A 25,642-nucleotide genomic window follows, 5' to 3' on the forward strand; every position below is an offset into this window, starting at 1 on the left:
GTTGCCTTCTGGGAGTCGCAGTCCGCAAGCCGGTTGGAGAGAAAGGGGGCTTTGCGCAGCCGCAGCCGCTTTCTCCGCGGCTCCTCCTCAGGGAAGTAGCGCCGCCATTTTCTCTGGCGGACTGAAGCGAGCGTCGCGTCCGCGCACGGGAGGTAAGCGAGTTTAGCTGGACGCTGGCACCGCCGGCGAGTGCGCGGTTTTCCTCACCCGGGAGAGGGGCCGAGCCGGAGCAGGGGCGGGTGGGAGAGCGAGGCGGCCCGTGGCGTCGGGGAATAAGAGCCAGCGGGCTCCGTTTTATCTGCTGTGGTAAACGGAGCGGAGCCAGGCTGCGAGGCCGAAGCTCCGCCTTGCCTGGGCCCCGCGCGGCGCCCGTTCCCTGCATTGGGTCCCGGGTGAGGACTCCCTCTCCCCACATCCCCCCCAGGCGCCCCCTCGTCTTCGTCTCCACATCTCTCGAGCATCTGCCGTTAACACTCTCGTTCTTTTCCCCTTCCCCTTTCCCTCCCTGCCTTCTGCCCCCGAACCGCTTTTGCATCCCTCCAGATCGGGCCTTGCAAGCGCATCTCAGCAGCCGAACTTTTCATCCATTTCCACTCAAAAGGTAATGATTGAGACGGGCGATGAAGGAGCAGATTTGTTTTTGTTTTTAACCCTCCTCACGATCTCTCTCTCTGGACATTTATATTTTTGTGTGCACGCGAAAATGTCTTTATTATTCCGCCCCCCGCCCCTGTTTTTTTTGGTAGGTATGTCATGAAAAGGAGGCTGAACGGCCTCTGATGCAGAAACATCATGAATCTTAAACTTGTTATCTGCTAAGGTGTTGCCTTATCTACTACCAGCTTCTTTTGGTGGAGTGTAGTGGCTTTTGAGTTACACAAGAGCTCAGTTTGAAGGGTTTCTATGCTCCAACACCAGTGGGAGTTGGCGCCAAGTGAGAGATGGTTTTAATTATTTATTTCTATGCAGTGGATGTTTGACTACGTTTTGAGAGTGTGCATTGGGTACATTTGTGATAAAACTATACTCTAAAGTTGTTTGCATCTATATTGGCGTGATATAGTGTTTTAAGAAATACGTTTTAAACACTGTCCTCAGTTGTCTCTTCTGTCCAACATCTGTGGGACTGAATTTTAGTATTGATATAATAAAATACCTAACGTGAACACAAAAACTTAATTTTTTTGCAGCTTAGGCTAAAATGAGTGGCTGTCGTGTCTTCGTTGGACGTCTAAGTCCACATGCTCGGGAGCGAGATGTGGAGAAATTTTTCAAGGGATATGGCCGTATACGTGAAATCAATCTGAAAAACGGCTTTGGTTTTGTGGTAGGTATATGCGTATTTAAATATTTTCCTCCCAATCTAGATGACTGTAGGCAGTTACATTGTAACATACAAATCACAGGAAATCTGATTAGGCAAAATATCAGAAATGTTAAACTTCCATCTTCTCTTTAACCTTTTAGATCTTTCTGTAAATGGCTCTTAATATGTGCAAACTTCCTCTTTGAAATTGCTAATATGGTAAAATGGAAGGCTGCTTTTTAGGTAAGAATGAAATAAATTAGCTTTGCAATTAATCATAGCCGTAGGTTGTATATGCCATGGTTCCCTCACCTGAGCCTCTCCCTCCAACCCAACATTTCTCTCTGCTGCCATTACATTTTCCTTCCTCCCCCAAACTCGCAAGAAAAATAAAAATATGGAACTTAAACTTAAGGTAAATACTCAGGATGGTTGGTTAACGCTCAAAGTTTTAAGTCGGGGAGGGAAGGGGAAAACTGACAGCTTTCTTAATAGAGGTGAACTAGCCAGGTTTGTGTGGTTCTCTTTTTGTACTGGAATTCTCTGTTACATGTACAAAACGAGAGCATACTCTGAACACAAATTACTTACATCTTGAGGGATTCTTAGTATTCAGAAATTCCAGCAACCATTAGGTGATCCTTCTTTCAATGAGAAAGAAGCCAGCCAGTTCTGCTTAGGTGGGAAGCACAACAGGTTTGGTGGGACTCGTGTCGTCTTTCTGACCCATGCTATCAAGCAAGAGGAGAGAGGAACACAGAAGGAAAAGCAGCAGTCGTCTTTTCTGTATTTGCCTATCCAAGCAAACTCAGTGGGGCTGTGGGGACTTGCATTTTCTCTTCTCTTGCTAGGCAACTTGCCCCTTTGCATCTGCCTAGCTGGGGTAAAGGATACTTGGATTCTTTCTTCCTCTCTCTGAAATAGACAGATAGGGAACAAAAGTCCACCCAACTAGTGCACATCCTACCAAACAGAGGATGATAAAGTTCCATTTTGGGGGCAGCATGTGTGACTTTATTCCCCCACTCAACAAGCAGGAGACAGGGAACCTAGCTTGCAGCTGTTTTTCCTATGCAGGAGGGGAGAGAAGTAGTTCCATGTGCCACCTCCAAAATGATAGGTAAACTGAGCAGAAATCTAGTTATTTCCCCTTTTCTGCAAGGCAGGAAGTTGAATCCCACAGATGGGGTCTTCAGAGCTCATGAACAGTGTTAGAAACTGAGATGTGAAAGCTAGGAGTTAAATGGCACCTTAAGCCTAAGGTTATGGGCACCACAACAGAATGTCTAGGTAGGTGTTTTTTATACAAAGCTGGAAATTAATGAACTGCAGCAAAAAAATCATATATTCATTTTCCAGATGGTTTTATCCTCATCTGAAGACTGCAAAAAACAAAGCTATACTTCCTGCCCGCCCTCCTAATATTCTTATTTGGGTCACTCCAGTCTTCAGAGAGTGGCTGGAAGTGGGGAGACAGAAAAAGGTCTTCCTTTCTTTCCACTTTGCAGACAAGCCCTGGATTCTTCCTACACCCCCTTTCCTTCATATAAATAAATCTTTTTGGCTCCACAATTAGCACACATTACAGGCCTATACAACTGATGGCAGAGACACCCACCTTGAGTGTCCAGTTCACAAACCTAAGACTTCATTGTCTTTCAATGATCCCACTCCAAAATTGGTTTCGATTTTAAGCATCACTGTGAGAGAGTGAGGTAGATAACACTTTAAAATGCACTACTTAAACCAAACCTATTTAAATCAATCTGAGGCTATAAAGTGCAAAACTGCCTTTCTGTAAGGCCAGCTGAGGTGGAACCTCTCAGCTTTTCTGTATTGATCTCTTGGAAGTCCAGCAGGGAGGATTTTCTCCTCCCATGCCCTCAGTGCCAGCAGCGGCAGTTTTAATCTTAAATATTAGGTTTAGCACTGCGCCCAGATCTCAGAAACTGCTCATACTAATGAAATTCCCTGTCGCAAAACGTGCCTAGAACAACGGGAGTTTTGAACGCTGCTTATGGAGGTTGCATACGTAGGCTGCGTTCACCCATCACAATAAGCAAGGGTTGATGGATTATAATGGTATACTGTGAATGTGCACTGTGCTGGTACCTGCAGCCTGATGTCTCCCACTTCACTTATCTCTTGACATGAGAGAGAGAGGGAAAACCAGGAAGCTGCAGTTGTTGTGACTTCAGATATGGGATCCTGATTTGTTGTTCCCAAACAAGCCAGCATCACTGCAAGCCTTTATTGGCTTGCAGATCCTGACTTGTTTGGGAACTACAAACCAAGGTCTCTAGTTAGATATCACAGAAAGCCAAGCCTATCTATAGCTTCATGGGTTACTTCTCCACTCACATCAGGAAAAGCAGTCAGGCTTAATGTACCACCAAATTTCTTGCTCACCATGAATCATAAGCAAATCTGGCTTCTTGTGGGAACACTGACATGGTTGTCTTGCCTGGAGGCAATATTTACTTGCCCCAGGTGAGTGGTCATTTTTCTTTTGACTTACACCATCTCCATCACTAGATTTGCCCATATTTTCTTTTGACCATAAGTCTAAATCACAGCAGCAAACAGCAGAACTAATGCTTTATTCAACCTGCATGCCATTATGCAGAATGCACAGTTCTCCAAAGCTTGCCAATTAACTTCAGGCATAGGTGGATGAAGTGGGAAGCATAGAAAAATATCAGGTGTTTTTGTAGTCCTAGACCACTCTGTTAGGCAGCTGTAGCATATTGTGTGAGGCTGTTTGGTCTGAAGACTGATAGGAATTCATCACTAAACCACTTCTCATCCTGTGTGATTTGACAGCATGACATGACAGCATAGGCGTGCATGCTGCTGGACACAGTCAACCTGTATCATGAGTCCATTCTCATAATAGCACATCATTTCACCTGTATTTGGCAGATTCCTATATAATGAACTTGCATTGTACAATGGCATGAGATATTATAGTAGAGGCAAGCATTCTACTGTATTAGGTGTTGGTGGTCTTCTATTTTATGTTTTATTGTTTTTCTTATTTAAAATATTTCTACCCTTCCCTATATTTAAATATTTCTTTTAGACTACAGAGCAGACACATGTAGGCTAGCTGAACTAATGTTCCACAAATGCCTAAGCAAATAGATGTTTTAGAAATTTAATGGTTAAGTAGGTAAGTTTTAATTTGTTATTGAAATGAGTCAGTAGCTTCTATACCTCAGGGGGGAGGGCATTCCTGACAAGACCCATTGCCATGTTGCCACAGAAAAGTATCTCCTGCCAGAGGAACACATAAAATGAACTCCACAGAACTTCAAGCATGGGCAGGCTGGTTTAGGGAGAGATGACCCTCCTTTAATTAGTTTCCAAGTTAGGGTTTACAATTATTGTTAACTTTCTCACATATTCAGTACTCTTGTGCTGATATATACAAGTTGGGTCCAATACATCTTTAGAACCACCTGAGCATGTATAGCCTAGTCCACTTATTGAGACCATCTGGAAGAGCATTGTTAATTGTCCTCGGTGTTACAGAGTCATGACTGTAATAAGCTGGAAAAAGGAATGGAAAAAATCACCTATTAGGGCAATAAGATTTCACTCTTAAAGAACTGAATACATGATTCATTCCTTCTTTTCCTTCTTAGGAATTTGAGGATCACAGAGATGCAGATGATGCTGTTTATGAACTGAATGGTAAAGAACTGTGTAATGAAAGGTAATCTTTAATTATCGTAGAATTGTAGGGTTGGAAGGGACCCTGAGGGCCATCTAGTCCAACCCCTGCAAAGCACACAACTAATTGCAGATAAATTGCAATTATGTCTGCTGCAAGTAAATTGGATGGTCTGCTGCATTTGATTTTTTAAAAATCTCTAGTGTGCTGCTTGTGGGCGCAGAAGGCTGGTAGCAGATCAGGATGCAGGATTACCGCCTTACTTTTTCAACTGCTTTCTTTGAAACTGAAGAGCAGAAAAACTGGTGCCTACTGTTAACAAAAGAGACCTCACAAGAAATAGGGCTTCCTTTGTTTTTGGCAGATTACTAACATCTGTTAATCCTAGATTTGACTCCCTATATTGATCAGAGCATTCTAATTTGTGTAGTTTGTAAACCTACCAAATATACAGTGTTTTGTCAGGGGCAACTTACCCTTTCTATCTTCTATGCCTATTCAGTCTACATATATGCCTTACTGAGACACTAAAAGGTTATATATTTCATTTTTTCAACAGAGGCAAGGGGAAAGTTTGCACTCAATAAAATACTTTCTCAAGAGTGGAACTGGTTTTCCATATGTTGTAGTTTGACCTCTGCACATCTTTGGGTTTGTTTTATGGCTGACAGCTACCAGCAGCTTCATTCATTTAACTCAGTCTTTAAATACCTTCTAGAGTCAGTTCTTGATAAAAGGGAGGAGTTTTGCAATGAGAAAAGCCAAGTCTTAATTTGCACAACATCCTTTTCTCCCCCATGAAACTATATTCCTGGGCATCATGTGTAATTTACCAAAAGCAACTGGACTAAAATTACTATTGTAATTTCAGAAATAAAGTCATTCTAAGATTTTTCTGTTTTACTGAGTTTTCTAGTATTTGTATTAAATCTACATTGCAAACTTTAAAGAAATACAGGCATCCATAATTCACTTGCCAGGAACTCTTTGCCAAGATGCCCAGCAGTGTGCATGCATATGCACACTCTTCCTAAACTCATTTGCACTACAGGTTGGAGAAGGTAAGAAATAGGGATATTTTCATGTGCAAGATGTCCTCCTCCTCCAGACTAGGCAAGCATTAGAGTTTGGGAGGGAATTGGAGTCTTGCCTGTGTATGCAAAGACTTGGTAAGCTAAGAAGAATCAGGCGTGTCTCTCCTGCTGCTTCTTAACCATCTTTATTCCCCAGCAGAAATGAGAAAAACACCTGCCACCCCCACCCAGCTCCTTGTATATGCAGGGTTGGTGGTAAGCACAGCTGTTGCTTTGGCCTTCTCGCTAGCCTCTGTCAACCCCCAAACTAATGCAATTAAAAAGCTGGAAGAAATATGCGATTCTCTCATATTCAGTCATCTTAAATTGTGTACAATAGATGGATGTATGAGGAAGTTAAGATTTGGCAAAAATGAGAGGGTTTTTTGGTTACACACGTCTGAATAGACAAATATTTGCTTCTGTTTTCAAGTACCTCAAAATAGCTACATTTCATTTATAGAAATGCTTGGAGGAAGATGCCTATTTGCTTTGTGTATGTTTCCAGTAGAAAAAGATTGATGTGCTAAAGAAGCTATGTCTATTTTTCATTTAATATTAATATTTCATTTTCATTTAATATTAAAGGGTTACAATTGAACATGCCAGAGCCCGAAGAGGGGGTAGAGGCAGATACCCACAACGGTTCAATTATTACCAATCCTATGGGGGTGGATCTAGGTAAGAAATATGTTCTTTTTACTGCAAAGTCACTTGTTAAACAGTTAATTTTAGACTATGAACATTCTCCATACACTCAGGATTCTTAACAGTTCACATTTCTAGGGGTAGCTGCATAACATTTTAAGGTGTTCTTAATGAGCTGTGGTTATTTTCCCTACCTTTCATTACCTTTTTAGTAAGACCAATACAAGGAATCTTATGCTAACAATCTTTTCATTGAAATTGCTGAATTCCATCTACCACCTTCAACTATAAGAAGGAGAGGTGTGTGCTGTTGAAGTCATTAATTATTGCTGCACCTTGCCTAGTGGGTGTATGCTTAGCACTTGATAGCTTTCATGCCCATTAATATAATTATGATGCACAAGTAGTGTACTCTCATGCCAGCAGCCAGAGTTTGTTATAGTTTGGTTTCAGCCTGTAGTACTTTGGTCCTGTACAAGTCTTACTGAATGGAATGGGCTTTGTGTGACTAGTGCTTAATGGACTGTGCCCCTCTTTGCTTAAACTTTGGCTGGGAGCCTAGGGGACTATAGACAAGAACTACTTGTGTAAGTTAGTTGTGCTCCAAGGTCAGTAGAACCTACGACAAAGCAAATATGTCTATATAGAAGACTCTATAAGGCCAATATTTGTTTGAAATACACAGTCATTATAGAATGTATTTCTGTGATGCATGTCGGACAGTATATGTGAGGAAATAGTATTTTAAAATATGTTTCTCTCACATTAAACTATTTCACTGTGTCTACTACAAGCTGCTGTTAAGACATCTGTTCATGAAATTGTTTAGACACTGTATTGATAATTGCTTTTAAGTAAAATTTGCATTTTTGCATTTCATTCAGAGGCAGCCTTCTTGCCGTTCTCGTGCTAAACAGAAACCAAACACATTGGAAACTACTAATTTTGCATATTGAAGTATGCTGTTTAGATTCTCTTTTCTTTAGTGCAGTGATGTTGCTGCAGTAAGAGTGATCCAAGGTCGAGGCTAAAAGTGAACTTTACTAAAGTAGGATATGTGACTGACGTTCATGGGCATCTTGCATGGTAGTTACGTTCATGACATCAGGCACATGGTGCCAGACAAGAAGAGACTACTATTTCCAGTAGTGAAAAGTGGGACTCGGCCTTCCAGTTGGGGGATTCTGGAACTTCTTTTAAATGCTCTGAAGATCTGGATATTCTGAAAATGTGGGGCATTTAGAGGTATGCAAATGAAATGGAGTTGCCTCTGCTTAAATTTCCAAAAGATGCACTTGTTGTTGGTTGAATTTCATATTATATAAAAGAGCCATCATTTGGAGTGGATTTTGGTAGCTAGCCTGAACAAACTAATGTACAGTTCTCCAGTTGTTCATACTAGCACTTTATAATATTTTGGGGTTTGATGACAGTAAGCCAGATCTTTTATTCATGTAAAATTGGGTAGATAGTGCATCAGCTCCCACAGCTTATTGAAGTACCATAGTGCTGTAGTAAGCATGCAGTCTCCACAGCCTCATCCTCCTGGGGTGATTCATGCCTGTATGTTCATCATTTGATGTGTGTTCACAGCATGTAGGGTCTTTGAAAAATGTTATGTTAGGTGATAGCTTTGAAAGCTGTTTATATGCTGGCTGTTGCACACATGGAGGTCATTGACTGATGAACACACTTGCGTGAACTGCCCCATAGTCATTTAGTGTGTGTCTTGCAGTTTGTGTATATATTCCACTTGCCTTCCCTATTACAGACAATAAGCAACTGCCCGGTAGCCTTTCCCCTCATTTAAATAAAACATAGTCAAATTTCTAAAACATTTTCTGGTTTACTGAGCAATGTGAAGCAATCTGTCCCAGCATAGTGCACTTTCATTTTCCGCATGAAGTATAAATGAACAAATAATGGAAAAATGTGTTTCTCTTGTAGCCAGTATGGACCACCTCTTCGTACTGAACATAGGCTTATAGTTGAGAATCTTTCTTCACGTGTTAGCTGGCAGGTGAGTTGGAGTTGACCTTAAATACTTCTTTCTTCTCAAAAACAAGTCGTCCCCTTGAAGGAGACACCATAAAATTTAACTTTGCAGCTAAAGCAGTCAGAACATTTTTATTAAAACTCAGGCTTAAAGTTCTTTGATTTGCATACCAAAAACATGCAGCATTTAAGCAGCATGTTTTTATTTTTAAAACTGAAGAGCTGATTAGTGTTTCTTGGACAACTATAATCCTCATCTAATAAGAATTGTGAAAAATCTATTTTAAGACATAATCTTCATAATTAAAGGCATGTCTCAGTGGGAAGGTCTGTAGTTTGTATCTGGCTTCAATAGAATGAACAGAATGACTGCATGGTTAAAAGAACTCTGTGTTCATAACGCAGGAAATTTTATGTATTACTTAATTCTAAAAGAGGTTTGTGGCTTTCATTGCATAGCTAGTGTGTGTGTTAAATAACATTCAACATATACATAACTTCACATTTAAGTATTGCCTCTGTTTGGTTTCCTTGCAAAGAATGCTTTTTTACTCTTCCTTAACTGTAAGGGGTACACGACTAACATAATTTCATGCCACAAATTAGTTTGCTTTTCAGGTGCCCACAGGACCCTTGTCTTAGAACACCAATTTCACATGCAGATTCAAAATATTTATGCTGAAATTGGATAAATGAATCCTCACTTTCAATATTTCAGCTTTCTGGCAGCTGTTTCTGGCATGTTTTCCATGCAAGTGTGGATGTGCTTGGGTAGGGAGAAGCCTATGTATACCATCTTGAGTAAAGATTATTCAAGTATTTTACCAGGTGTATACTGGAAAAAGTTGCTATCATTTGCTAGGTGGCACTTAGTCTGGCAGGTTTGCTATACCAAATAATCCCTGAAGTTCATTTTGATTCTACTCTTTAGCAAGGCAGCAAGTCTTCAAAGTACACCAGCTTCTGTTATCATTAGCCAGTAAATCTTCAGCTGCTTCACATACCTTTCATTCTAAATATTTAGTTGTGAAACAAAAAATGAGATTTCATTGAGCCAGTAAAGTAGTGTTAAATATAGAATGTATTTTTATTAGATTTATTTATAATAGGTTTAGGCAAGTAGCATATTGTCAACTTAATAATCTGCTTTAAATTAGGTTATGGTAGCCTTCATTTTTAATAATATCTATGTGTATATCACTTCCTACAAAGGAGGAATCTGCAAACTAAAGACTTCTTTTCTGCTCTTTGGCTTGCATGTATGCTAACATTTGTTGAGGCCCTGAACAATATTTCACCTATTAACTTCTGGGTATAATGGTTGCATCCACAGTGAAGACTATTTTTAAAAAAAACACACAAAAAACTGATTCTGGTGTCCTGAGTTCTCTTGTAATTTCCTTTTGACTAGTTGCTGTTGTGCTTAAATGAGGGGCAATTATTACCTTGATCTTAGCACTACTGTCATCAGTGCATGATTTGTCACTTTACCTAACCTCAGTTTTGTCTTCATTTTAATTTGTAAATTTCAACATGGGGAATGCCTAGCTTTTTAACAGTGCTCTAAACATGTGTTCGTCGAACAGGGCTTTCTTTGGAACCCGAAGGAAGAAGGAAAGGGTAGGAACAGGTAAATAATTGCACAGTTCAGGAGCAAGATAGCTGTCAAGAGAATAATTGCAACAAACTATTTAGCATACTGCACAATAGCCTTAGCTGAAAGTAAAGAAACAGGGCTTACTAATATAGGAAATAAACTTGAGGCAAGTTAGCCTTTGTTAGCTGATGTAGTGAACTGTAAGAATAATGAAGAGCTTAGTGTAGGATGGAGAGGTTCACATGGGTGATGAAGGGAAGCCTGGCGTATGCATTTGGAGTTCTCTATTTGTGTGGAAATACAGAACTCAACAGTTGAGTCCACTGTAGAACAAAATACATATATTGAACTACTTGTGTAATTTGACAGGATTAAAATTGCTGCCTTTCCAATAAGTTGCGCAGGGCAACCTACAGAGAAGTATAAAACGTGAGATGCATAGGGTACCAGTTTTTCAGTCATTTGACTTATGATCCTGAAGTCTTTTGATATCAACACAGGACTTTTTCCATAGATCAGCATTACAGATCCCTTTTTGCATTTTAGAAATGTTTTATAAAATAACTGGGTGGTCCTGTTGTCTGGCAATTTATTATTAAGTGCCTAAATGTGAACCAGTCTCTCTCACTCATACAAGAGGCATGGGAAGAAATAACTAAAGGGAGGAGAGTTGAACACACGCGAGTCCCGGTACGTAGCATTTGTTTTACAAGTAGCTGTGTGGAATGGCCCACTGGGAAAAATCCTGGGTATGAGTCCAGTGCCACTTATTTTTAAGAACTACTCAATTGTATCTAGAGGCCATCTCACTGAGTATTCAGTTTCCAATAGAAGCCAGCCAGATACCTTCATGCCCTGCTTATATATTTCTCAGAGGCAAAGACACTTATTTTATTCCCAATATCAAAAGTATACTGTCTCTAAACATGAAGGTTCCATCTGTCTACTATGAATAGTCTTTCATTTATTTGGTCCCAGCCAAGTTTCAGTTGTCATTGGTTATAAATGCATGTCACTTTTGTGACGCTTCATTCTGAGGCTTGTATCTCACAAAATTTCCCAGTACACTTTCTGGTGTTGGTAAATGCTATACTTGTATTATCATTTGCAGCCCTTGGGAAAGCTCATCAGGTCATTTGAGACCAGCATGTATGTGCTCTGGTGGGCTATGTCTAATACAGCTACACTGATGTTGCCTGGTGGGTGGGTGTATGATGATGTGGTGTGGTTCTTAATTTAATGGAAAATTCACTGATGTTCACTGATGTGATAGCACTTCCATCGCTGCTTTTAGACTGCTGTTTACGAAAAGCAGCTTGTATGAAGGCACTTCAAACCTTGCCTGGCTCTGCAGAGGTGAAATTAAAAATAGCCAGAACCATTTAGTAAGGTACTTCACACAACATCTTGCTGAGTGGAGCAACTTCTGTATGGTTCTGTTTTGAACATCTACGGTGCTGTATCCAAGTGAATGAATCAGGCCTTGGAGCAAATTAAGGCAAGGCAAGCAAACAAGGTATTTTTCTGTTCTGAACAGCATAAAAGTCATCACTTTGCCCCTGAGGGTTTTACATCACAAAGCAACATTTTCTGTTCAAATCTGTTTTGCTGCCATGATACAAACTACCTGCTGGTTTATGGGAAAGTTGTATATGCTTTTGGGATAGGTGAGATTACCATTTGTATGAGAAACACTAAATTATTGCAGGCATTGGTTTATCTCAGAGGTTACTTAGTGCTTACAGAAACATGTTTTCTGAAAACGTCATGACTTTATCCTGAGGAGATTCTGGCAAATGTTGTGATCAGAAACAAAAAAAATTCGCCATGCTGCTTCCATGGCCATTTCTTTGCCTTCACTAACTAGTACATAATGTATGCCTGGCTTCATCATTTCCATAAGCTTTGAATAGTAACAGGAAACACTTTTTAATGCATCCTTTCCCATATCAATGAAAAGCTGTTTTCAAGGTCCATTGAAATCAGTTTCTGGTTGTCTTGTCTACCTTAGTGGGATTTTGAAAACTAATACTCATCTGCTCACTGTAGCAGTTGCCCTCAGATAAGTGCCTGTCCTGTGTCTTTTTACTAGCCCTTTAAATTTAGAGCGAAAAGTGGCAAAAGTGTACAACTGTGGGAGCAGTAGCGCAGGCAAGGTTGAAGTCGAGCTGGATTGTGTCCTGATGTTCAAAACTTAATAACTAGCATCTCATGTTCCTAGCATGCAACCAAGCAAGCTTTAAGATGAGAGTGCATACATCTTCTTTTGAAGGCCAGCACATTCTGGTGTTTAAAAGTGTTCCAATCTCTTCCTCATTGATTATGACTTCCAAAATCTAGAATCCCAGTAACTTTTAATAGCACATAGTTTTTACTGCTGATTTTCCCCTAATGGCTGCAAGGTCTCCATAAGCCTAAAGCTAGGAAACTAGATCCCTTGGCTTTCTGTGGAAAGGTGTTGCTATAAGCTACTTTAGTCTTCTAATCTAAGGTTCTTCTAACTAAGTTCTCAAGAAACATATTTGAGCTATGAACATCTGTACAGACTATTTTGCTTGATGTTTGTAGTGTACGTAATCTTACAATAGACAAGAAATCAAATTTCAAATACATGGTATGGTTGTATTTTTAAAATTAGATGCCTGCCTTTATAGGTTTATTCACCTGTACTATCAAAGCTAATTGAATTGCATAAGGATTAATGAAAATGTTTTTTGGCTTTGTCTCCTATTTACTGTGGATATAATCAGTTTGAAGTATTGTGAACATCATTTTGTATTGTATGTTGTGAACTTTGTATTGGGGAGAGTTCAATCCTACAGATGCTGAGTACCCTGATCTTGGCATGCGCAAAACTTTTGTGCTCATTGTGTGATTAGAAATTTCACCATCACTGGATTTTACATGTTAGAGGGTGTGCATGCATAAATATCAAGCATAATTTGGGCTGGAGTGCTCAGTATGTTGTAGAATTGAACCCTGCCATCAAATGTCTGCTATTAAACTTGTTTCATGTTAGGTTAAAGGCTCAGGTTTTCAGACTGTTTTATTCACATGTTAGTTTGTAAAAACTAAATTGAACTTTATTAAACACTAAATTAATTGAGGCATCCTGTAAACTGTAGCTCAGTTTTAGGCTTTTTGTTTGTATTTTTTTTCACAAATATATATCTAACCAAGTTCATTTTGAACCTCTTTTAACAGCCTTGCTTTGGGTTAGCCCTCGTTTCTCTTGTGTGGAGGAGAAAGAACCCAAGAGGTTGGGGTTCCTAGTGGCTGAATTTCTAGGGCTTGGCCTGTTCTGAGTTTTCCCTTTGGTACCCATGACACACCTATCTTGGCGATGTAGATCTTGGTTGGCCCACAGCTCGATTGGCTAGCACAGGTCAACCTCAGGTTCTAGAGCCGCTTCCGGAGACTGTGTCCAGTGCTTTCAGGGTCTCTGGTACATCTCCCTGAAGCACATTGCTATGGTCCATTCCTCTGTCCCTCCCATGTAAGGGAGTTCCTCTTGGTCTGCTAGGCAATTATTGGACAAGCGACTCTTTGCTTAAGGTACCTGCTTATATCATCTGACCACTTGTGGTATGTTGTGGTAAGTAGCCTATGGCTATAAAATGTCAGCTATTCTTTGGGGCACTTTGTAAAGGTTAAGAAATAAGTCATAAACAACTTATTTTAAAATATCTTTAACACTTAGTTGTGTAGTGTTGCAGATAGACTCAAGCTCAATTACATTAAATGCAAGTCTCTGTTAAAATAACACTGAGGTTGTGACACGAACTGATGAAAGCAGAAAAGTTGTGCTTCTGCCTTTTGACAGCTTGTGACAGAATCTTAGCATTAACTTAATAAAGACATTTGTGTTTAATTTGTATAGACAAGAGGAAGAATGTTTGCAGGCAAACCTTTTAATATACAAGTAAACTGAGACTTCATTTATGATCAAATGCTTGCATTTAATAACACCATTTGTGACATAGTTAATATATGTGGTAATCCTTTAAATGGTATGTTATATTGCCATATCTGAGCAGTGTGATTAGCTTAATTTTTCTCATTATAGCTGTAATATATGGGAGTTTACTATAATTGTTAGCCATAACAAGGAGACCTGTTTAAACGCGATTTCTTTAGTTCTATGCATCATTTTCTAAGCTGAACTGTGACTTTTACTGCAGGATTTGAAAGACTTCATGAGAAAGGCTGGAGAAGTTACCTTTGTAGATGCACACAGAAACAATCCAAATGAAGGGTAAGATTTGAACTTTGCACCCAAGGTAGTTAGCTTGATTGGTTCCAAACGCAATGACAGTGGTGTTAGTGTTGTTGCAACTTACACAGGATCAGTAGAATAAAATGAAGCACTATACTCCTGTGCACTTCTATTTCCAGATTGGTTGCCGAGGCAACCATGCCACATTCTCTTTGGCTAGGAATAAGTGATCATGTGGAAGTTCTAAGGAAGGTACATGGAGCTTTATGTCACAATCTGAAATTAAGGGTTTGGGAAATTCACACCAACGTTTACTATAACACTGTTAATTTGAATATGAGCATTGAAGGAGGGCAGGATCATTGCTCTTCAGTAATCTAAGTAGAAAATAAGCTCTATAATATTTGAACTTAAATGTCAATTTTGTTTTGGCTGTGCAGTGTGGTGGAGTTTGCATCATCCAGTGACATGAAGAGTGCATTGGACAAGTTGGATGGCAGCGAGTTGAATGGGCGCAGAATTAAGCTAATTGAAGATCGCAAAAGGCGCAGGTATGTCACCATATATGAAGATCTGATGGACTTGGCAAGAAACATGGCAATCAGGGCAGGGGGTGGGAAGCAAGATGTTAGGAAAATGTTGCTGCCCCAAACCTTCTCAAGGTACGATTGAACTGGATCTCTGCCCAGGTATTTCCATGATGGGAGCCACAGGTAGTGACAAAAAATGCAGGGTGACAACACTTGGTATAAACAAATAATTTCTAAATTTTATAACTTTATGGAGATAGCCAGAGTGATCCCCTCCCCAGGTTTGCTAGACTCCCATAAGCCAGCATGGTCAATTGGCAGGAAAGGGAGATGGAGGACACCACCTTGGCGACCCCAGTGTATGTAGTTAGAGAAATTAGAATTAGAGAAAATGGAGTACAGGCTGAGGGATCTGTATTATGCCTGCTTTCTACACCAAGCAAGCTTGTTTACTGTACAGTGGTACTGAGATAGGGATCAAAAAAGAGCCTTAAAATTCTCAAGATTTTTGTAGACATTTAAGTATGAGAGGGAGTCAGGGTGAAAAAGATACTTTGGGCTGCAACATTGCCTGTTGGATGAACAGAAATCAAAGGTTCCATGTTTCTCTAAAGTTAGAGGAGAAATACCACTATAGATGGCATTTTAAAAGAAGACCTAGTTGTGTAGTAGGAATATGCAAGACTGGGTACAAAAAAATTTATTTATGAATATGAATACTGGATATAGACTGTCATAAGATCTGTTCAATCTTTATCAGAAGCAGATCCCGTTCACGGAGTTATTCAAGATCTCGCAGCAAGTCTAGATCTGCAAGATCTTCCAAGTCAACAAGCAAGTCTCGTTCTCGAAGCCGTACCCCTGAAAAGAGGGGCTCTCGAAGCCGCACACCTGAAAGGAAGGGCTCAGAGAAAAACCACCACTCTGGCCCGCAAAATTCCTCTCCATCTCCTCCCCCAGCCAAGAAAAGGTCTCGCTCTAGGTCGAGCTCTGCTGAAAGCCGCAGTTAAGGTATTTTGAGAGGTGTATAAATATTTCATTTCTAAGTCAAATTTTCTACAAGCCTGAATAAGATGCAAATGGGGGTGGGGGGAGGGACAATTCATCAGGTGAGCATAGACCTCTGAAGAGAGTATGTAAACTTGCCCTCTTTATAGAGTTAGATAAATTGTAACCAATAATAAAAGCAATTTAAATCGGCAAATTATAATTACCCACATGTACTATGTACTTCTCTAGGTGAAGCCTTACTGACTCAAGCAGTACACATATGGGAGTTTTGTCCTTATTGTTGAATATGATAAATTTAAGACATGGACTGTGGTGCCACTTTTCAGAGTCCTTTGGCTGTGCTTCTTGTTTGCACATAGACTATCTTCTAGTTAACATTGAGTAAATCACCATGGATAGTTCAGCTGTCTATTAACATGCTGTTTTGAAAAGTCCCATGCAACTTCCCAATATACAGTTATCCTTTAGTAGTGCACAGGTGGGTATCTGAATTGTGAAGGAATAATTTTTCCTTATTCTTAACGAGTATTTACATTTAAAGTAGCAAGCCAGGGAATGTGTTTTAATGTGTTATCTGGTTAAGCAGATGCTGCTGTGAAATTTTTAATGCTACTTTAGAGTAAGGTCTAGTCAAGAAGTACATCTTCCACACCAAATTTTATCTGGACAGGGTACAAAGTTTCATAACCCACTTCATGATATAAAAAATCAAAACATAACAGATACTTTAATGCAGCAACTTAGAGTATTTAACCTGGCAGTCTTGCAAAGGCATTGTTTTACAGAGATAACCTTTGTGAAATACAAATACACCAGTTTTACTGAAGTTTTTATTTTAATATTACAAAGAGAGCGACCAGAGTGTGACACTTAAATACTGCAGGTACATGTAGTATCAGAAGCAGTAAATTGTCGAATTTAATAGGGGAAGGTTATTTTCAAACTGTCAAAACAAATTTCCAGTCAAGCTTCATGTAATGTGAATTTATTAATGCTAAAGTGTAAAGGGGCATTTTCCTTAGGTTTACAAAACATGATTTTGTTTTTGTTAGTAAGTAGTACTCTGTTAATCTTTAACAACTTTGTGATCACTAAACTATCTGGCTTCCACATACCTAAATGAGGGAATCTGCTTCAAATATTTGTAAACTGAACCCTAAAATGTTTAAATGTATTGGTGTGATACAGTAAATACAATAAATGTTTCTCCCCTGCTAACTGCAGCTTCAGCGGTCTTTCTGTGTTGCTCATTAAAGCTACGTTTGTAAACTTTTTTCTTTGTTAGCAACAGTTTTATTTTCAATAAAATTGATACATAATAAAATGTTACTTTGTTGGATCATTGTTCAGACTCATTACCAAACAGAGTTACTCCTCTCCAGTGTTTATTTCCATTATCTTGGATTAAATAATTTCGAAAGATTAGGGGAGGTGTGTTTATCTGTGTAAGAAAAATACTTGCTTATAATAATTGAGTCCCAGCCTTAATACCCATAACACTCCAAGATTAACTTTTTTTAAAATGCTCTGTTTGTTATACACACTACAGGAAACACATTTTTTACCAGTATCTGTTTATGGCTATAGACTTCTGCATGTAACACATGAGCTAGTGAATGCATCGTGACATCTCTCTCTTACCTTTCAAAAGCACTTTGTGTATGGGTTAACTGTTTTCATTGGTGTCATTTTCTTATTGGAAATTGATATGCACGCTGCTACTATTAACAGGAAAAAAGATGGGGGTACCTCTTTCTTTTCTCCACTGTACCTAAGATCAGCAAGGGGGGTTGTTTAATTCCATTCCCAACCTGGAAACTGAGTTGAGGTAGCTGCTCATAATGTCTGATGCCTTCATTTTGAGGATTCAGTGGTGTTCCCAGTGGACTCCTAATTGAGTTGAGGCCTTCTTTCAACATACCTATGATACGCACACCTTTCTCAAACTTCTACAACTTTTAGTTTGAATACTTGCTTTGTAAATCTGTGCAGGCCTTGCACTTCTTTTCAGTAAAGCAATTGTGTGGATTTCAGTTACCAAAGCTGACAGCTTATTTTGTTAAAAACAGCAATAAGGCTGATTTTCCACCTAGGAGTGGGAGGTTTGCACTGAGGGGAAGCCGTGCTGAACAATTTACACCACTAGGGGATGCTCTTGATTTTTTTTCTAGGCAATTCTTTTGGCCCAGATTTAGGTACATAAATCCAGAGTTGGGTTTAGGTTTCAGATATATATCAAGCACCTAGAATCCTGGAATCTTATATGTATATATAAAATTTAGAGAGGAGGTAAAAATGCAAGAAGTAATGGATGGTTTTTATAGAAAGCTGTTTTGGGAGTAAGTGGCAAATAAACCATTAATATGAAAGGCCTGAGTGAAAATCAGTTTTGTTTGGGTGAAATCTAAAGGCACATTTCAGTCACTAGATGGCGTTCATGCTGCAGCTGACTGATCACTATTGCTATAACTCTTTAAAAATAGCATGCAGGCTGTAAAGTTCACCAGTTCTGTTACAAGCGTTTTAAAAAATGACCCAAAGTCAGGTCCCATGGATGGCAATAGGAGAATTAGCCACATGCTTAACTTTGGCTGGACTGCTGCACTATATATTTGTACATGTGCACATACAGCCTGGTTCTGTTTGTGTTGACTCCAAAGTTCATCAGTAACCAAGTTCAATGGGACTTGCTTCCAAGTGTAGGATTCTAGCAAACGTACTTTGACCCAAGTCCTGCTGAGTTCAGTAGAGCTCCCTTCCAAGTAACGCACTGTGAGAAAGGCATATATAATGTAGTTTGACTGGTCTTGGACCTAAATTAGACATAATTAGACATGGCGTTAATTGTGTAAATGCAGTTCCCAAACTAAAGCACTTCACACAACACTGTTGGGATCTGGGGCAGAGTCTTGCCTCTCCAATGCTCAGAGAAGCTTTTCTGTTTGAATGTAATTAAGGCTGTGGCTTATCTGAAATTCAGTGGTGGGAACTGCAGTGGTGAAATTGCCACACCTTCACTCCTCATAGGTCAGTGTAAGGTTGTTGTCTGATGGTTTGTTCTAGGTCATAAAGGATTTGCTAGAGTACTAAAAACAAGTTTCTTAATCCAGCTCTGCATGTGCGATGTTAGGGTGGCTGGGACTTGTTGCTTTCTTCAGTATGGCATCCTCTTGATTGTGCTCAGCTTCCTATCTGTGGCCCAGCTACTCCCTAGAACGTTCTGTCGCGGAAGCTCTCTGAGTATTTGGTCATAAGTTTAAACCACTGGGCAATATCCCACAGCAATGAGCTTTGACAATTTCTCAGGAGCTCTCCCTCTTTTCCTGCTGTGGTTGACTCGTAATACAATTCTTGCCTCACCTTGTCCTGACCCTGCAAGCCATGTCTTGAATTACTTGAATCTGTCCTGGCTGAAATGTATTTCTACCCAGTCCCAAGTCTTTCAAATCGTTTTGTTCAGTCATTTGGCTTGATATTTATCCTTGCTTTCCAAACAGGTCTTCTCTTTTAAGTCTCCTGTTGAAGATTTGCTACAACAGGTAACGGGCTTGCTTGCTTCTTAGATTAAGGCAGCAAACTGCTTGAAGCAACTTAACTCTAAGCATGAATGAATTTGCTGTTTGTACTTCACAAGACTGGCTTCCCTTACCTCAATGCATATTTGTTTACATGTATCTTTGGTTTATAAGCCCATGCTGCAGGGAAACTGATTTGCATATTTTACTATAACAATGCAGAATAGGAAGCCAAGGTATATGTAAACGATAATATCAATACAATCTTCCTCTTTCATAAAAGCAGTGATTTCTGCTGAAATTAAATCACATTAATATAAATGAAGGAAAACCTATATTAAAACAGCTTTCCCTTTGGGCTAGAAACGCAGGAAAAAATTGAAAACTTTTACATATGCTATGGCAGGGGTAGGCAACCTAAGGCCCATGGGCCACAAGCGGCCCACAGGGGTCGTTTAACCGGCCCATGAGCTGCCCCCAAACTGAGCCGCCTGCTTGGCGAGTCCCCGCAGACTGCGCTAAACCAGCGTGGCACAGGGACTCACTTCCATGACGCCGGAAATCGCGGGCGCGCGCACATGAGAGCAATCTGGCCCTCTGAGGGATCTCCGCTGGAGTGAACCGGCCCAGGCAAGGTAAACCCTGTGCTACGGCAAGCCATCTCAATGTTAGAGTCTCATAATGATCTCTGATGGCAGGAGCAGTGGGATTCTCTAAATTTTCTATTATCAACATAACACTTTAACCACATTTAAGTCCTGCCCTTCTTATAAGGAATTCAAGGTGCCCTGCTTTTCAGACTGGGTTCCTTCCTATGTTTATGGCCATGCTGGTCAACCAGAAGTTATGAAGATGTGGAATGTATATAATCTGTTGATTTAGTAATCCCATCCTTGGCTTTGCAGCTACATTAAAGCACTGCTACATTAGGTATGGAAGTACCCCTGATTCTAGCATGCAAGAAAGAGGCCAGAAAGTTCTCTGCAGAACAGAGTTCAACTGGGGGAACTGGTTACTTTTAGTCAAGGCCATCCAGACATTGCTTTCTGAGGCAATAAACTTACCACAATATTGTTATTCCTCATAATAATACCGTAATAATATTTTAAAAATTTATCTAGCTGGGTTTCCCCAGCCACTCTAGGCGGCTTACAACATATATAAAAACACAACAAAACATCAAACATTAAAAAACAAAATATTCTATACAAGCCACAAACAAACCAATAAATCAATATAAATAAACAACAACAACAATAATCTTACACTAACCTGGCACTCTCTAAATGAGTGTGTGTGTTTGTGTGTATTTATAAATTTATTACTTGTCTCTCACGGGTAGATTACAACAATATACAATAAACACAAGTAAAAGAGTTCTAAACAAAAATAAAACAGTATAGATTAAACGGTACAGATTTTGGACTTCAACACCCCATTCGTCCCAGGAAACATGGTTATAGAACTGAGGGTCCTTGGAGATTGGAGGAGACTGCTTGACCTCATCAATTTAATGTGACAAATATTTCTTTCGGATGTGCCCTCATCCAACCTGTATATGCCACACCACATAAGCTTCTAAGTTTTCAACCCTATCACTCTCTTTCTGTTATGTTGAAATCAAGGAAAGAAAGAGTAATCATGTGAAACTGATTAGACAAGGTAAGCCTATTTGATATTATCATTTCAAAATGTGTTAAGCAGCTCTTAGGATTCCCTTTTGATAGCCTGGGATGAGCTGAGTACAGCTGGGGTTAGATAACAAAATAGCCAAGCCCATAGCTTAAACCAGGGGTAGCCAATATGAAGCCCTCCTGATGTTCATATAATCCACAAGTTGGAAGGGAGGCTGATGGGAGTTGTAGTCCCAACAACATTTGGAGGACATAATGTTGGCTACTCCTGGCTTAAACTTTCTGCATCAGCGTTCTGCCCCATTGCTGATCAAATCTTAAGGGGCCTTGCCTAAGAAATGCTTGTGTTTTCATTACAGTGCCACAGCAAAATCAGAATAGCAGTCAAGATTTCTAAATGATAGCACGCAATTAGAATGTGTATATAGACATTTATAAAATGAAGATAATTGGGTTAAGTAGTCTACCTTGGGGAATTTGACACATCTGCCTGGTTCCACCCATTCAGAATCACTGCATATAAATTACCTCACTCTAGCTAATAACTACTCTCCTCACATTCTCTTCTCCCTCTCTGTCCTTCTCAGACCCTCAGCGACCTCTTTTATGATACTTCCAAATCTGCCTTCCATCTTGGCTATGTATACCTGAAGGAGCGTCTGCACCCCCATTGTTCTGCCCGGACACTGAGGTCCAGCTCCGAGGGCCTTCTGGCAGTTCCCTCATTGTGAGAAGTGAAGTTACAGGGAACCAGGCAGAGGGCCTTCTCGGTAGTGGCACCTGCCCCGTGGAACGTCCTCCCTTCAGATGTGAAGGAAATAAACAACTATACAGTATGACATTTAGAAGACATCTATAGGCAGCCCTGTTTAGGGAAGCTTTTAATGACTGATGTTTTAATGTATTTTTAATAATTTATTTACCGGTATTTATTATTCATACATACATACATACACCAGAGCTCCTTTTTGCCCTTATAGTGTTATGGGGCCAAACAGTCATAAGGGACATCATTAGCATGTTATAAGGTATTCCCATTTAAGTGCCTGCCCTTGAGATAATAATATGCCTTCCTCCAGGAGGCTTTTTGGTGGGTTCCACAGTTTTGGAATTCCCTCCCCAAGCAAATCCAGGAGGCATTTTCTGTGAATTCATTTGGGCACCAGATTATTATTTAACTTAACACAGCTGTTCTGTTCTGAAACTACTATAGTTTCAATTATAGTAGTTTTAATTTATTGTCCATTTTAGTGTTTTAATTTGTATAACTATATTGCTTTTTAATTTACTGTAATTGCTTTTTAATACATTAAAGAATTTGAGTCGCTGCAGAGTTCTGGCCATCTCTCTGCCACATGGTGATGATAAATATCCTAATTTCCCCAGTCAAACCATCTCTCTATTTTTCAGTCACTGATAAAATTATTTTTATTCTCCTTTCGCCCCCCCCCCCCAATGATCTTTTCTGATCAACGTTTCTAAAATCTGACCTGGTGTAGACTGCATTTAAATATGTGTTACATGTCCAGGTCAATTTTGTTCAAAGATTGTCCTCTCCATTGCCCCCCCCCCCCCCCCGCGCTCCTGCCATTCCTGGTTATTTCTTTCTTGGTGCATTTGAGATGTTGTCAATGATGAACTAGTCATTCCAAAGACTAGTGTTGTACAACAACTCCCTGTTTATAGTGCTAATACCACTTGAGGCTCCACATAGAGGTCCGCTTTCACTTCTAGCCCTTACCATGAGGTGGCCTTCTGCTTGTTGTATAAAAGTTCACAATCAAAGATGCTGTTTGCATCTTTGTACACAGGCCATGCTAGAGGTCACTACACGCCTCCTTAAGCAAACAGGGATCCACGCCAGCTGATAAATCATTTACAAGAAGTCAGAAGGGAAGAGCTGGAGATTAAACAGGTCACTAGGTGTCCTGATGGAATGACGTGTTGGAAGAGCTGAACCAGCAGATCCTGGAACTGCAACCAATAAGTTTCCAACAAACGGACTGAAATGCACGAGAAAAGAAAAAAGCACCCTTTAGAGATTGGTTAGAAAGAAGTATTACTGCCAGCATGGATTAGTGGCTAAAGAATTTAGCATTGAACTCAGAAATCAAAGTTCACGTTGTTACTCAAATATGAAATCATGAGTGCATACCCTCCAAGTGTCCCTGTTTTCCAGGGACAGTCCCAGAATGATGAAAACCATCCCAGCTTCTGATTTGATCCTGGAATGTCCTATTTCACCACCACGAGTGCTGAGCTTGGGGAGGATGAGTGGGTGCTTGTCCTCAACGGCGGCGGCTGTGAGGGGGCATCCCATTTCTTCTCCATGGCCACCACTGCTGGCCTCCTCCATCAGGCAGCTCATAGCAGGTGCTGGAGAGTGGGTGAGGAGGAGAAGAAAAGGCAGCCACCACTGAGACCCAGCCCCACTTGGCTCCAAGATGCAGACATGGGCAAGGGCTGCCCTGGGTGCAAAGAAAGGGGGAGCGGAGGAGAGTGCAAGGAGTCTTGATTTTTTTTTTTAAAATTATTTGTGTGTCCACGTCTAATCTTGCCCCTTTCTAAAATGTATTTATTAGTGTGTGATTTTCTTTTTGTAAATCTACAATAGAATAGAATAGAATAGAATAGAATAGAATAGAATAGAATAGAATAGAATAGAATAGAATAGAATATGGATTAATGGGCTTTTTCAAGACAGTGGAAGGTGTGCGTTCCAGTGGAGTAGTGGTGGTGAAAATGCTCGTTTTTGTTGTTTTACAAAAAACGGAGGGTCGAGGAGGATCATGTGTGCATGACAAAAGTCCCTATTTCCATCTGAGGAATGTTGGAGGGTATGTGAGTGGTTTGGGGAAAGTCACTGTCTTGCAGGCTCAGAGGCCTGTATGTTAACAGGACCCCTGGTGGTGGCAGTGATGCACTATCTTTAGGCAAGCAAGCAGTAGCCTGGTATGGAATTAAACTCCTTTGCACCAGGCTGTACAGCAACCCAACAAGCAGGCCCCTTCCTTAAGGATCTTATTCAGATCTCCCCACTTGCATCTTGTCACAGTAAAAGTCAATAATATTCATGGCCGCTGTGATCCAAGCAGATGTGAAAGGTAAGTCAAGACCGATGTAGGAGGGTATCAGCTGAAAGGAGAAAATCAAACCGTTTTTGTCTCTCTTGTTTCCGGGACATAATTATAAACTGCCGTGATGGTTGTGAGAGTCGCTTCTTCCCCCTCCTGAGCTTGACAATGCAATGGAGAGTGGGTGGATTGAAGGAATTTGCAGGAGTGCAGGGCAGAGGGAGAATAGGGGAACATGAATGGTAGCTTCCAGAGCAACAGCTTGCAAAGAAACTGACTGTTATTAACTGAAAATATGGAAACAGCTGCTGAGCACAGTGCAACATCTTCAAAGATTTGTGCAGGCAGGGCTAGGCTCCTTAGGGGAAAGAACTTTCAAACGTTTGGGAGTTGGAAATGCCCTCAGGCGCAGGATTTCTTTCTTTTTTAAAAAAGGGGGTGGTGGCAAGAATTAAAATCTTCATACCTCACCCTTCCTTACAAACCAGAACCATAAAATACAATAAAAGGCTGTTAACGGTTCTCATCAAACAATGCAATCCTTCCTCTCCTGTCATAATATCCTCTCCACACAGACACACACAAAAGAAACTACAGCAAGGATCCAAAGGAGATGCTTGTAGAAAATGTTGGTTTTATCACCTGGGCAGAGTATAAAGTTAGATTACGATCACAATATTATTCATGTAATGCCAAAAATGTGTGTGGTGCTTTCCTAAGTAATCAGGGCAGGCTCTACGGTTGTGCCGCAAGGAGGGTTACAATCTAAAATCTGATACAGGAGAAGACCAGAGGGAGTGAGGGTAGCAAGGAAGGAATATGCATTTTGTTCAACTGGCATCCAACTTGCTGCTTAGGAAGAGAGGATGAGTACATTAACTAGAGATATCTGCTAAAATGATCAGCAGTGAGGCTTCATAAAATAATCGTAACATTTAAAATAATCAGCACTGTATCTCAAAAATGCCATGGTGCACCCGTAGCAGCAAAATCGGACGCCTTCATCTGCCCCACCTGCAATAAAACATGTCTCTCCCTGATTTGGTCTCTACAGCAGATGCTGCAACTCTCCCAATGATTTGGTTTTACCCCTGAAGGCACACTCTTCCATTGTCTCCCGAGACAGACAGATGCCAACAACAAATCTGAGAACTGAGTTTATATCTTTTTGCTGAACGAGAGTAGCACACATCGCATACAAACATATATTTACTGTGTGGTTCCCGTTCCGTGAGTTGGGGGGGCAGGGGCAGGAATGGTACCCAGAGCCCCTCACCCTCAAGGGTGGAACATTCCAACATTGAAAGTACACTCCTGTTGAGACATTGGGCCAGGGTGTAACAAGAAGGGGGCTTCAGGTAATTATG

The 25,642-nt window shown here is 40.3% G+C and overlaps 1 protein-coding gene and 1 long non-coding RNA gene across 5 annotated transcripts in view; one reads left to right on the forward strand and one right to left on the reverse strand.

The window, feature by feature from the left end:
- On the forward strand, positions 1-17,268 carry LOC308582884 (serine/arginine-rich splicing factor 5-like). Of its 2 annotated transcripts, none has more exons than XM_081186436.1 (9): positions 1-152; positions 544-601; positions 1,191-1,327; positions 4,954-5,024; positions 6,644-6,736; positions 8,651-8,723; positions 14,477-14,550; positions 14,952-15,062; positions 15,802-17,268. In XM_081186436.1, exons 3-9 carry the CDS (start codon positions 1,202-1,204, stop codon positions 16,049-16,051), a joined length of 798 nt encoding a protein of 265 aa, XP_081042562.1. In that variant the 5' UTR covers positions 1-152; positions 544-601; positions 1,191-1,201; the 3' UTR covers positions 16,052-17,268. The 2 variants fall into 2 exon arrangements, with proteins under 2 accessions (XP_081042562.1, XP_081042563.1); XM_081186437.1 differs by lacking the exon at positions 1-152 and adding an exon at positions 250-392.
- Positions 17,269-19,602: 2,334 nt separating this feature from the next.
- LOC308582959 overlaps positions 19,603-25,642 on the reverse strand; it is a 30,711-nt gene continuing 24,671 nt past the window's right edge. For all 3 annotated transcript variants that reach the window (XR_014005972.1, XR_014005973.1, XR_014005974.1), the window contains one exon: positions 19,603-23,204. This is a non-coding gene — a long non-coding RNA (uncharacterized lncRNA). The remainder of the gene's footprint in view (positions 23,205-25,642) is intronic.

The sequence above is a fragment of the Podarcis bocagei genome (assembly GCF_964188305.1).
Source record: "Podarcis bocagei genome assembly, chromosome: 1".
In the NCBI taxonomy this organism is placed as follows: domain Eukaryota; kingdom Metazoa; phylum Chordata; class Lepidosauria; order Squamata; family Lacertidae; genus Podarcis; species Podarcis bocagei.

Coding starts and splice junctions, on each gene's coding strand:
- LOC308582884 (XM_081186436.1), top strand. CDS start 1,202: ATGAGTGGCTGTCGTGTCTTCGTTGGACGTCTAAGTCCACATGCTCGG. Junction 1,328..4,953: donor AAAACGGCTTTGGTTTTGTG/GTAGGTATATGC, acceptor TTTCCTTCTTAG/GAATTTGAGGATCACAGAGA. Junction 15,063..15,801: donor GAAGATCGCAAAAGGCGCAG/GTATGTCACCAT, acceptor AATCTTTATCAG/AAGCAGATCCCGTTCACGGA.